We start from the raw sequence: 13975 nt of genomic DNA on the forward strand, positions 1-13975 counted from the left end.
AAACAGTGTCAGACTTTATTTTGGGGGGTTCCAAAATCACTGCAGATGGTGACTGCATGCAGGAAATTAAAGGACGCTTACTCCTTGAAAGAAAAGCTAGGACAAACCTAGACAGCATATTAAAAAGCAGAGACATTACTTTGCCAAGAAAGGTCCATCTAGTCAAGGCTATGGTTTTTCCAGTAGTCATGTATGGATATGAGAATTGGACTATAAAGAAAGCTGAGCGCCGAAGAATTGATGCTTTTGACCTATGGTGTTGGAGAAGACTCTTGAGAGATCCTAGGACTGTAAGGAGATCTAACCAGTCCATTCTAAAGGAGATCAGTCCTGGGTGTTCGTTGAAAGGACTGATGTTAAAGCTGAAACTCCAATACTTTGACCACCTAATGTGAATTGCTGACTCATTTGAAAAGACTCTGATGCTGGGAAAGACTGAAGGCAGGAGGTAAAGGAGATGACAGAGGATGAGATGGTTGGATGGCATCATTGACTTAATGGACATGAGTTTGGGTAGGTTCCAGGAGTTGGTGATGGACAGGGAGGCCTGGTGTGCTGTGGTCTATGGAATCACAAAGAGTCGGACATAACTGAGCAACTGAACTGAACTGAAGTGAACATGATCAGACTTAAGTGCATGAGAGATAATGTTGGTATGTTTTGCTTCTTTGAGTTTCCTTAGCACTTTAACATAATTTTCAAATTCATTCCAGGAGTTGAGTCTCCAAACATTTTATGCATTTATTTTAGTATTTTTTCCTGAGGGAAAAACTATCGGTTCAGTTCAGTTGCTCAGTCGTGTCCGACTCTTTGAGAACCCATGAATTGCAGCACGCCAGGCCTCCCTGTCCATCACCAACTCCTGGAGTTCACTCAGACGCATACCCATCGAGTCAGTGATGCCATCCAGCCATCTCATCCTCTGTCGTCCCCTTCTCTTCCTGCCCCCAATCCCTCCCAGCATCAGAGTCTTTTCCAATGAGTCAACTCTTCACATGAGGTGGCCAAAGTACTGGAGTTTCAGCTTTAGCATCATTCCTTCCAAAGAAATCCCAGGGCTGATCTCCTTCAGAATGGACTGGTTGGATCGCCTTGCAGTCCAAGGGACCATCAAGAGTCTTCTCCAAGACCACAGTTCAAAAGCATCAATTCTTCAGTGCTCAGCCTTCTTCACAGTCCAACTCTCACATCCATACATGACTACTGGAAAAACCATAGCCTTGACTAGACGGACCTTAGTTGGCAAAGTAATGTCTCTGCTTTTCAATATGCTATCTAGGTTGGTCATAACTTTCCTTCCAAGGAGTAAGCGTCTTTTAATTTTATGGCTGTAATCACCATCTGCAGTGATTTTGGAGCCCAGAAAAATAGTCTGACACTGTTTCCACTGTTTCCCCATCTATTTCCCATGAAGTGATGGGACCGGATGCCATAATCTTCGTTTTCTGAATGTTGAGCTTTAAGCCAACTTTTTCACTCTCCTCTTTTACTTTCATCAAGAGGCTTTTTAGTTCCTCTTCACTTTCTGCCATAAGGGTGGTGTCATCTGCATATCTGAGGTTATTGATATTTCTCCCGGCAATCTTGATTCCAGCTTGTGTTTCTTCCAGCCCAGCATTTCTCACGATGTACTCTGCATAGAAGTTAAATAAGCAGGGTGACAATATACAGCCTTGACGTACTCCTTTTCTATTTGGAACCAGTCTGTTGTTCCATGTACAGTTCTAGCTGTTGCTTCCTGACCTGTATACAGATTTCTCAAGAGGCAGGTCAGGTGGTCTGTTATTCCCATCTCTTTCAGAATTTTCCACAGTTTATTGTGATCCACACAGTAAAATTAAACTAACTTTTTAATGTATTGAACAAATATTAGTACAGATTAACCCACTCCAGTGTTCTTGCGTTGAGAATCCCAGGGACGGGGGAGCTTGGTGGGCTGCTGTCTATGGGGTGGCACAGAGTCGGATATGGCTGGAGCGACTTAGTAGCAGCAGCAGCAGTTAAGTAAAAAGTTTTTTATGTCTTTCATACCCATCAGAGGAAAATTATCTGTCTGAAGGGATTTGTTTTCCATATGGTTAAGAATCATTGTATAAAATGAAGCATACATAGATTTTTTTTAATATTCAAATGATCTGGTTAAAAACTCCTATTACTAGTTAAACCAGTCAAACAACATTGGAAAACAAGTCTTCAAATACCCTGATTATCAATTTGAAGAAATACTCCAACTGTGATGGCAAAATGTCCTATCTTTCAGTAATGAGAGATGGTAACTACCATATTTTAGCAGAATTTAAATAAAACTCTCTTAAACAGAGAATAACAACTTATAGTCTAACCAACTCTGACACATTGACGGCAATCATTTGATAGAAAGGGTTTGTTAGTCCCTCAGTAGTGTCCAACTCTTTGGGAGCTTATGGATTGTAGCCTGCCAGGCTCCTCTGTCTATGGGGTTTTTCAGGCAAGAATACTGAAGTGGGTTGCCATTTCCTTTTCTAAGGGACTTTCCCAACCCAGGGACTGAACTCGGGTCTCCTGCATTGCGGGCAGATTCTTCAGTGTCTGAGCCATAAAGGGAGGAGAATGTTTTTGTATAAGTATACATAGATGTATGTGCTTAGTTGCTAACACACACACACATATATAAAATAGTTTATTGAAAAGTGAAAGTGTTAATCACTCAATCGTGTCGGACTCTTTGTGACCCCATGGACTGTAGCTCACCAGCTTCCTCTGCCTACTGATTTTTCAGGCAAGAATACTGGGAGTGGGTTGCCAATTCCTCCTCCAGGGGATTTTCTCTACCCAGGGACTGAACCCAGGTCTCCCACACTTCAGGCAGATTCTTTACTGACTGAGCCATTTATTATGTACAGTTAATGACACTGTTTTGATTTCGATAAAATCAATTTTGAAATTAAAAAATGTAAAAATAATAATACATGCAATATATGTATAAAATATATGTATTTTTATATATAACATAATACAAAATAAACTTTCCTATTGCGTGTCTAAAATCAGATCATTTGTTTAAAAGCTTTGAATTCAATTCAGTTCCCCTGTTTTAAGAATGTGGAAGTTAAGCACTACAACATTACCCGAAGAAAAGTTTCCAGAATATGATATATATTTGTCACAAACTGCTCCTTAAACAAAAGGGAGCTATTCTTATTAGTTCAGAAAAATTAAGATATTTTTAAAAAGTTGATTTCAAACTGATTAAATTTGAAATGGTTTTGTGGAACCAGAAGGAAAATGTGTACAGAAAAACTTTTCTATAATTTGTTCCAGTTGAAGATACTCATGTTTTATTTATAAAGTATAAAACAGAGCCATAGAGCCAAAAAATAATAATGTGTTTTGACCACAAAGTAATGAGGCTGATTTTCTTCACAAGATTTAGAGTCACACAGAGTAACACTAAAAATATGCGTCTTTTCCTCAGCCAGGAGCAACAGAGTGAGACCAGCCAAGAAGAGTGTGTCATATGACCGCAGTTTGACAAAGTTGCTAATGCTATTTTCCATTTCATGTGCCCTGTGGAAGGGCAAAAATGGAAAAGCAGACCCAGTTGTGAGGATAGCTTTTTCACATTCTATCAGCTACAGCACAATAACTGTAATATACTGTATTAAGATTAGCAATGGAACTTTAGTTCTAATACTTGAATTTCCCCTCCATCCAATTTCTTATGTGTTGAAAATATTGAGCAATGCGAAGTTAATTTCTGCTCATGTAGTTGGACAATTTAACTTGGTATTTTGTTCCCTCAATGATTTCAATTAAAATTATAGTATTTATAGGAAAAATGAAAAACTTAGGAGTTGAAAGAATAGCATGAAAGGGTAAGCACTTTGATGGATAGACTTTAAACTGGACTGACTGTCCATTTGAACCTCAGTGTACTTGCTAAGGAAGCTAAGGGCTCATTTAATTTTCGTGTTTGCTTTGCTTTGGTTTAAAACTCACAACCACATTCCTTTGGTCAGTCCTTAATCCAATAACATGATTATGGACTTTTCACTTGGTCCTTCCATCCAGCTACTAAGAGCATTGATGGTTTTGAAGAAACCTGACTTGGCTCAGGTCTTCAAGGAGCTAGCTGGCTAAAAGATACGGCTTGGATTGAATATATGTGCCGTATCAATACACCATTGCAACTTGAATAAACTTAGAATAACGTCTAAAATTTATTGAGTGTTTATAATGGAGCCAGAAGCCTTGCATGAATTACTTTATGTAATCTTTACAACAGTTCTGAGTATTACTAACAGTTTTAATTTGCAGATAAGGACACAGGCTTATTAGGAAACTTGTCTCAGATCTGTCAAAGGGATTACCAGCTACATGTTTGCATCTGTTGATTAATCTCGGGGTTTTCCAGGACTCCAGTGTCCGAAGATCCTGAACAATGCAGACTTGGATGATGCCGAGCGGGGAAAAGGTGTGCCTACATTCGGTCCCACAGGGCCAGTCCTCGTCTAGCCTTCTTCACTAGGGACCATCTTGATGCGGCCTGTCTGATCATATCTCAGGGCAGACGGCTCCTGGCTGATTCTCAGAACAAACTTACTCTTACACAAGCGAGGACGGGTGTAGGGAGACAAGACTGAGAGACGGAAGACGTAGGAACGTTGTCCATAGATGGGGAAGGGCCTCAAGGCGGGTCCACCTTCGCAGCCTCCACAGGTTCTAGACACTGATAAGAAAGAGCAACAAGCTCCACTGCCCGAATACTACGCTAAGACCTATCTCTGACCTTGGCAAAGACAGTTACCCATGACCGCTCGCAGCCTAGCGGCTGCTGCGGAAAGTGAGCGCACCAGGGCAGACCAAGGCACTCCCGACCGCGTGATGTATCCGACCGCCGCTAGGCTGGGACCTTCCCCCGCGACCCGCCCCGCCCGCGGGCCCCTCCCATCCTCGCTGCTCTGTCTGCCAAGCCCCGGCGCCAGAGGACCCACGACGTCACCGCAGCGCTCTCGAGCCTCCAGACCGCCCTCCGTGCGCCTTCCTTTTCCTCCCGTCCAGTGACGCGGCGGCCCGGCGGCGTCAGTGGACACACACGCGCGCTGCGGCCCGGCCTGCGCCCACCCCAGCATGGCAGCTCTCGCACGCCTCTCCCCGCGCCTGCGGTTCTGCGCCTCCGCCCTCCCCTCAGCGGGCGTCTGGTCCAAGGTAAAGTGCAGGTGAAGAACAAGGCCGCGCCCGGAAGAACGCGGACGAAAGCCCGAGCGTTTTTTCTTGTCTGCCCACACCCAACCTCTCCAGCCCGGGAGCCGGCATCTGAGCGCGGTTCCCAGGGCCCCGAGGCGCGCCGACGCCTCCTTGCCTCGCTGCTTCTCCGCCTGGCCTCCTTGACTTGGTTCTGCACCTGCTTGCCCAGTGAGGCGAGACGAGGCACGGAAGTGCGCGGAGAGGCCCTGGCTCCCATCTCCGTTTCGCGGGCAGTTTCTTGGGAAGGGGCTTTGGCGGCCGAAACGGGACCAGGAGGGTTCGCCGGCTTAAGGAGGGCAAGGGGCGACGGCTGCAAGGGGTAGGTTTGCGCTCTGAATTGGGGATCTCGGGGCGGAGGCACCTCTACAGGCCAGGAACTGAGGGCTGGGCTAGCCAGGGGTCGGCTCGAGTTTGCCGCCAAGGCGGTGGAACGCTGCGCCCCTTCTCCGCATGGGGCTGCGCCGCACCTCGGCGGTGGGAAGCGGAACCCGGACTGGAGCGCTTGCCTGCGCGTTTACCTCGCCACGCCGAGTACCCTGTGGAGGTCTGGCTTCGAGCGCGGGCATCCCTTTCTTCTGAGGCTCCTTAGGATTTCCGTTTTCAAAGTTCTTGCAAACGTTGTCCACTCTTACTGCAAACTCTTCACTAACGGTAGTATCTCGAGGCCCTCGCGCTGCGGTTGTGGGCTGTGTCGTCTTTTTTTTTTTTCCCCCGCGTGTTCTGTCCCCGCCTGTAAGCCGTCGCCCCAGTGCGGTTCTTATCCGGAGTCCTCGGACAGGACCGGAGTGGCGAGTCTAGGAGACTAGCTTACTTCAGCTACCTCCGTCACCACGGGAGCCTTTTCCTTGGAAGAGACAAGGAAACGTGATGTTTTTGAATAATAGTTCTGAGCTTAAAAAGTGTGCCTTGAACACTTATCTCCTCACAAGGAACTTCGCTTCCTCCCCATTTGCTGTGGCATCTTACTGGCATCCACTCTGAGAGCGGTGAACGGGGAGGGGCTGTGACAAAGCCCGTAGGTGAGTGCTAGATGGTGATTAAGAACTGGGAAGATTTACACGTAAATACCTGTTAGGAGGCATTTTGATAATTGCAGGTAGCTTTGGATTTGTAAAGCATTGTTAGAAGGGAGCTCGACCTTCTGTCATTGCTGTGGGCGCTGAAACGAGTGCAGATCAGGACACAGCGACCTCCCTGGGCCAAGGTTAATAACATTCCTTGTTTTGGCACTTAGTTGTGTGTGCATGCTCAGTCGTGTCCAACTCTTTGCGACCCCATGAATTGTAGCCCGCCAGGCTCGTCTGTTCATGGAATTTTCCAGGCAAGAATACTGCCGTGGGCTGCTATTTGCTATGCTAGGGGATCTTCCCTACCCAGGGATTGAACCCACGTCTCTTGTGTCTACTGCATTGACAGGCAGATTCTTTACCCCTGGGCTACTTGGGAAGCCCTGCTAGTTACTTATTTGCCTAAGTGTAATTTACTTATTTTCTTAAGTGTATTATTAAACTATTCCCAAAGCCCAGCAAACGTCTTCTTAGATGGCCAAGTTACCAATTAGGGGTTTTCCTGTATCTCATCTCTCTTTCAGGATTTGTTGATCGTAGGTCCAACTCCCCTTGCTTGGTGTTCTCCAGGACTTGGCACTTAAATCTCTTACTGCTTACCCCTTAAATCCTCACCTCCTATACTTGTGTTAACTGTAACACTTGTGTACTTGTTTAACTTTTTGAACGTGTAGACATCATCTTCATAACCAGATGAAATTTGCAGACCATATTGTATGCCTTATTCTCCTCTCTGAGCATGACACACTGCCATGCATAGAATAGACACTCAACACATTTCCTACGAGGATGAGAAAACACTGTGGGCAAGCTTATGGAGTAACCTTGAGGATATTTTTTATTACTAAATATAACCAACAGGTAAAATGAGGTGGTTTTTTTTTTTTTTTCTTGTTTGTTTGTGGTAAACATGTCTTCCAGACTTGAGTGTGCATCAGAATTACCTGGAGGTTTTATCAAATAGATTGCTGTGTTCATGCCCAGAGTTTCCCATTTAGTAGGTCCTGGTAGGAGCTCAGTACTTTGCATTAATTAGTTCCCAGATAGTAAAGCTGCTGGTCTGAGGACTGCACTTTCAGAGCCAGTGGCATTGGCTTTGACCTAAACAGACTACCGGAAGGTATCTTCCATCTTCCTTAGTCCATGATTGTTTTGGAGGGTATGTTAAATACTATTTTCCATTCACTATAGAAAATTGTTACTGAAAAAAAAAATCTTAAAACTACCATTAACACTTATAGCTATTTCTCTTCTTTGAAAACCATCTTTTCCAGATTTATCTCCAACCCCAGACTCTCCTGAACTGCTTTCCTTCCAGTACAACTTACTGGTTCATGTCACTCAGTACTTCTCAGGACTTTCTGATCAAAAATGAACCAGCTGTAATGTGGCTTTTTCCTTCCTTGTTTTGTTTTTATTATGGTTAACAGCACCGGTATCCATCCAGAATGTAAGCTAGAAATTTGGAACCATTCTCTCCTCTGCTCCTTTCTTTAACTTGCAGTTGATTACCAGTTTCATGTGTGATAATTTTTCAGTTATTTAGTGGCTGTTATCCTTGTAAGTTTGTAAGTTTCACTAGAGCAGAGACTATGCTTGTGAGGTTATTTGTTTGTTTGTTAACTCTCTAGTCTCAGTATTAAGTATGAAAGGGAAAGTTGCTCAGTTGTGTCTGACTCTTTGTGACCCCATGGACTATACAGTCTTTGGAATTCTCCAGGTCAGAATACTGGAGTGGGTAGCCTTTCTCTTCTCCAGGGGATCTTCCCAACCCAGGGATCGAACCCAGGTCTCCCACATTGCAGGCAGATTCTTTTCCAGCTGAGGCACCAGAATGGGTATTTTAGAACAAATAGAGGAATGAATGAAAGAATGAGTTCCCCTGCCACTTTCCTGATTCAGGCTTTTGTATGAGAGTTGTGACATCTCTGTTTCAAACAGAACAAAACACTTTGCTGTCCTTTCCTCAATGAAGGATGAAGTTGAAGCTCTCTAATGTTGTCTTTAAGGCCTTTTGCAACTTGCCCTGACTTCCTTACCAGCCTGATCTTCATGAGCTTCTCTCCACAGTGTGATCCTGCATGCCCTTGAAAACATAGTCTTTCCACATCTTGGTACCTTTGCTCAGGCAGCTCCCCAACCCCACCCTCATTATTTTTTTTAAGTCTTGGCACACTTTTACACTTTCTGATCCTCTAGGCAGAATGCATTGCTTATTTATCTGTGATCCTTCAGAGTGCTTCAGGGCATCCCTCGAAACAGGAATACGATATGTACCTTCCCTAGAAAACAAAGTATGCAATTGCTGTAGAGCACTGCTCCGTGTCAGCAACTCCTGTGAGCTCCTTGTGATTCGTTTGTGTCATAAGTGAGTGATTAATTATTAATGACAGTGTCCATCTTTGGTCAACACTGGTCCAGTGCTGGATACCTAAAGCATTTTAGCACATGTCACTACTTCCTCTTGGCAGTAGTGCCATGCTCTCCTTGCAAGACAGTGTATATCCACTTGCATGTTAATGCCCTTTCCTTCTAATGGTGTTTTCTGACCCTCTCTCCAGATGGCCTATCCTCCCCACTTCTATATATACAACTTTGAGACTGACCTAGGCAATGTCAATCTTTCTGTGTCCTGATATATTTAACTATAAGGAGACAAGGCAGAGAGCGTGTAGGTGTATAGTTCCTATCATTAAGATAAAATCTGTTTAAAAATAAAAAAAGACAGTGTGCTTTGCGAATTTTCCCTCAGACATCTGCAAAGTGAAGTGCATTTTCATTTCACTAAGTTCTGGAGTGTTGAATGACAGAAAAAAGAGAAATTCAGGTGAAAGAATTCGTGGTAGAAGTGGTTAGAAAGGAAGGAGTTCTGGATTGGGAAGTCATGAGATAAAACTTAGGCTCCACAGTAGAATCTGATCTCAAAGATTAAGTGTAAGAATTTGAAGATGAGAACAAAGTGGGAAGAGGGAGAAGATTTTCAAAGAACTAGATTTAATAGAAAACAATTTTTCACTGCAAGAATTTTATTTCTTAGCTTCATTATGTACTAAATCACTATTCTTTCTTTCCCTCAATAGTATTAGCAGAAACTAGTGGAAACAATGAAATGGAATTTTGCAGAAGGTAGGAGGGTGGAAAAACAAAACAAAATATATTATGTTAATGTAAAGGAAGATCTCAGTGGAAAAAAAAAAAAAATTACTCCTAGAATCAGTAGCTGTCAAAGCTGTACAGGTCATTACTCTTCATTCTTTTAGGTAATTTCTGCAAAGTTGAAGATTATTTTATTTATTTACTTATTTTTGTAGCAGATGATGCTTGGGTTTTTTCACATCATTATTTTAATATTTAAAATATAGTAGAAGGTAGAGCAGTTTAGAGCTCTACTTGAATTCAGTTATCATAGGAATAAAGGTAGGTGATTAGAGACATCTTTCTCCCCACCTCCCTGCCAATTCTTGGAAGGTGTTGGGTGTCTGTTTCTTGACCAACAGAAGCAGGGAATGTGGGAAGGGATAGTGGGCAAGGAGTATGTGTGTCAGAGAACAGATTCCAAGGCTTTCTCAGGGGTGCTGCCTCCCAGGTTCTGGGCAGTTCGCTGGTCTTCAGGCCTTGAAGATCCACAGCAAACTTTCTGTGGTAACTGGCCTCAGGCATCGTGCTTCCTTTTCGCCTCACTGCCTGCAGTTCATATTGCTGTTTGCCCAATAATCTTTGGATACTTACACTGGCAACTTGATTGCGAATAAAATAGTTACATTAAAGTAATCTTAAAGCTGGGGCTTATTTTTTTTTTCAAAACCCTCAACAAAGATTGCTTGGATTAATTGGTTATAGTATGGATCATGTTAAATTCTTTGTAAAATCAGTAAGGTGTCTGTTTTTGCATTCGTGGAGGGTAGAGTGGGGAGGTTAAAAATGAAAACTAAACTCCCAATCAATGTCAAGTTACTCTTACTGCCCTGGTGGGGAGTGGAGAAAAGCTTGCATTTCCCAAGCAAAGATCATATCCCCTGGGTATCTTCTGTAATCCAGGCTCAGGGCTAAGTGCTTCTTAGCTTTATAATAATAATACATAATTGTTTGATCTGTACTACATCCCTGGGAAACAGTTATCATTGTTTGTATCATGCTTTTTAAAAAAAAAATTAAGAAGAGTATCTTGTTATGTGATACAATTACATGTCTAATTATATGGAAATCATTGACAGGAATTTTTAAAAAATGATCATCTTTTTGTAAACCCTGATAGCTCAGTTGGTAAAGAATCCACCTGCAATGCAAGAGACCCAGGTTCGATTCCTGGGTTGGGAAGATCCGCTGGAGAAGGGATAGGCTACCCACTCCAGTATTCTTTTTTTTCCCCACTCCAGTATTCTTGGGCTTCCCTTGTGGCTCAGCTGGTAAAGAATCCACCTGCAATGCTGGAGACCTGGGTTTGATCCTTGGGTTGGTAAGATCTCCTGGAGAAGAGAAAGGCTACCCATTCCAGTATTTTGGCCTGGAGAATTCCATGGACTGTATAGTCCATGGGGTCACAAAGAGTCGGAGATGACTGAGTGACTTTCACTTTTATAAACTTAATGTCACTGCCACCTCCGCTCCACCCACCAAAAAAAGAGGCTCAGAAGTTAAATAATTTTCTCCAGTTAATACTTCTACTGGCATTTGAAACAAGGATATTTTAGACTCTGAGATTAATAGAGTGTGGCCCATTATGCCACTGTTTGTCAGTCAATAGATATCAAATGTTGTTATAATAAATAGATAATAAATATCAACAAATATTGTTAACTGAACATATGCAAAATGAACAGACCAATGCTGAGTACCTGTAAATTCTTTATTATCTTGAGTCCTCACATTCTCTGAAAATATGAATTAGTTTATTGCTTTTAAGCTTTTGATTGGGTAAATGTGAAACACTTGGGTTTTTTCTAAAATACTTCTGAGGTTGTTTTGGGGGGAGATGTAGCACAAGCATCTCAGTAATTAAGAAAAAAAAGATTTATATATGTATTTGGCTGCCGTGGGTCTTAGTTGTGGCACTTGGGATCTTTGATCTTCATCACAGCATGTGAACTCTTAGTTGTGGCAGGTTGGATCTAGTTGCCTGACCAGGGTTCAAACTTGGGCCCCCTGCATTGGGAGCTCAGTCTTAACCCCTGGACCACCAGGTAAGTCCACTTCTCAGTAATTTATGACTGTTTGTAATGAATGATACTGTTCATGGGGTTCTTCCAGCAAGAATACTGGAGTGGCTTGCCATTTGAATTGTGGTGATTGAGAAGACTCTCGAGAGTCCCTTGGACAACAGGGAGATCAAACCAGTCAATCCTAAGGGAAGTCAATCCTGAATACTCATTGGAAGGACTGATACTGAAACTGAAGCTCCAATACTTTGGCCATCTGATGCAAAAAACCAACTTGTTGTAAAAGACCCTGATGCTGGAAAAGATTGAGGGCAGGAGGAGAACAGGGCAACAGAGGATGCGCTGTTTGGATGGTATCATCGACTCAATGGACATGAGTTTGAGCAAACTCTGGGAGATATTGAAGGACAGGGAGCCTGGCATGCTGTAGTCCATGAGATCGCAAAGAGCTGGACATGACTGAATAACAACAAACGATTTTAACTACAGTAAAAAATGTCAGAGGAGCTATAAGTTTGGAAACATTAATAGATAATTGTGTTAGATTACTAGAGTGTACGGTCATATTGAGAGAATTTTCAGTCTTCAGCAGTTTTACCCCCCCAGACAAATTCTTTAACTTTCTTCCTCTTCCTACTAAGGCCCTGACTCTTTACCTTTCACTGAAAATAAGGACAACAGAGTTCTTCATGAAAAAATAAGACACTCGTTAAGGTTTGTTGTACATAAGTAATAAAATAGAAGTAGTATAAGACTGAGGATTTTTGAAAAGGACAGAAAGGAACATATTGTGGTAGAGGGCCCCAGTGATAGAAGGCGAAACCTGGGAGCTGGTCTTGCTTTAACAGTGTGGGGTAAATTACAAGATCCTTCTATCTTCAGAAACTTCACTTGTAAAATGAGATGGTTGGATTAGATACGTGTGTATTTTTCTCTTCTCTGTTTTTTAGGCATGCATCCGTGCTCAGTTGTGTCTGACTCTTTGCCACCCTATGGACTGTAGCTTGCCAGACTGTCCTTGGGATGTCTCAGGCAAGAATACTGGAATGGGTTGTCATTTCCTTCTCAGGGGGATCTTCCCGACCCAGGGATTGAATCCCCGTCTCTTGTGTCTCCACTGTACCACCTGAGAAGCCCCTGTTTTCTAGGAGATATCCTCAGTTTCATTTTATGATATATACGTTGGCCTCGTTAGGCTATCAGATTTTCAAGTTCTAAGATTAAAAACATATTTTCATATATATATGTGTGTTAAAACAGAATCAAGTAAATCCCTGCTACTTGAGTATAGGAAAGAGGAGACCGCTGTTGGTGGTTCAAGCTCTTTCCTTCCTATCCCCACCTCTGCTTATTTCCCTGTGTGTGGGCAGTGTGCCACAGTAAACCACTCTTCCTTATCTGACCTTGACCAAGGTTGCAATTTAAAAGGACAAAGGTCATTTAGCAACCTATACCTTTGCAGATCTCATTGCACTTTCAGTATAGTTTCTCAATCTCCTTTTGTATCGTGTGTTAGTTGTTCAGTTGTGTCCGAATCTTTGCGACCCCAGGGGGTGCCCACCAGGCTCCTCTGTCCATGGAATTCTCTATGCAAGAACACTGGAGTGGGTTGCCATTTCCTTCTCTACCTTTTGTACTAATTGACACTTTTTATGACCAACCTAGACAGCATATTAAAAAGCAGAGACATTACTTTGCCAACAAAGGTCCATCTAGTCAAAGCTATGGCTTTTCCCAGTAGTCATGTATGGATGTGAGAGTTGGACTGTGAAGAAAGCTGAGTGCCGAAGAGTTGATGCTTTTGAACTGTGGTGTTGGAGAAGACTCTTGAGAGTCTTTGGGGCTTCCCTGGTGACTCAGAGGTTAAAGCGTCTGCCTCCAATGCGGGAAACCCGGGTTCGATCCCTGGGTCAGGAAGATCCCTTGGAGAAGGAAATGGCAACCCACTCCAGTATTCTTGCCTGGAGAATCCTATGGATGGAGCAGCTTGGTAGGCTACAGTCCACGGGATCGCAGAGTCGGACATGACTGAGTGACTTCACTTCACTTGAGAGTCCCTTGGACTGCAAAGAGATCCAACCAGTCCATCCTAAAGGAAATCAGTCCTGGGTGTTCATTGGAAGGACTGATGCTGAAGCTGAAACTCCAATCCTTTGGCCACCTGATTCGAAGAACTGACTCATTTGAAAAGACCCTGATGCTGGAGAAGGGGATGACAGAGGATGAGATGGTTAGATGGCATCATTGACTTAGTGGATGTGAGTTTGAGTAAACTCCGGGAGTTGGTGATGGACAGGGAGGCCTGGCATGCTGCAGTCCATGGGGTCACAAAGAGTCGGACACGACTGAGTGGCTGAACTGAAATGAACTGAACTGACACTTTTTATGAAAGGAGATTTTCGAGGCATTAAAAAAATGAGAGCACTCATTTATGCTTTTACTTTGATCTCCTAGAGTTCTCTGTCTGGGAGGCTCTGATAGGCATGGGTGTGAGCTTACATCGATGGGCTGGTTAAGGGGCAGTGT

At 43.2% G+C, this 13975-nt stretch overlaps 1 protein-coding gene across 2 annotated transcripts in view; it reads left to right on the forward strand.

Annotated features, from left to right (window-relative positions):
* The first annotated feature begins 5060 nt into the window (after positions 1 to 5060).
* The window catches only part of OXCT1 (3-oxoacid CoA-transferase 1), a 161645-nt gene continuing 152730 nt past the window's right edge, over positions 5061 to 13975 (forward strand). For both annotated transcript variants that reach the window (XR_008201178.1, XM_052658974.1), the window contains exon 1: positions 5061 to 5187. Coding sequence is in view for 1 of the 2 variants with exons in the window: in XM_052658974.1 (XP_052514934.1) it covers positions 5110 to 5187 (78 nt within the window). In the remaining variant the exon portion in view is untranslated. The remainder of the gene's footprint in view (positions 5188 to 13975) is intronic.

Source organism: Budorcas taxicolor, chromosome 20, assembly GCF_023091745.1.
Source record: "Budorcas taxicolor isolate Tak-1 chromosome 20, Takin1.1, whole genome shotgun sequence".
Classification (NCBI taxonomy): domain Eukaryota; kingdom Metazoa; phylum Chordata; class Mammalia; order Artiodactyla; family Bovidae; genus Budorcas; species Budorcas taxicolor.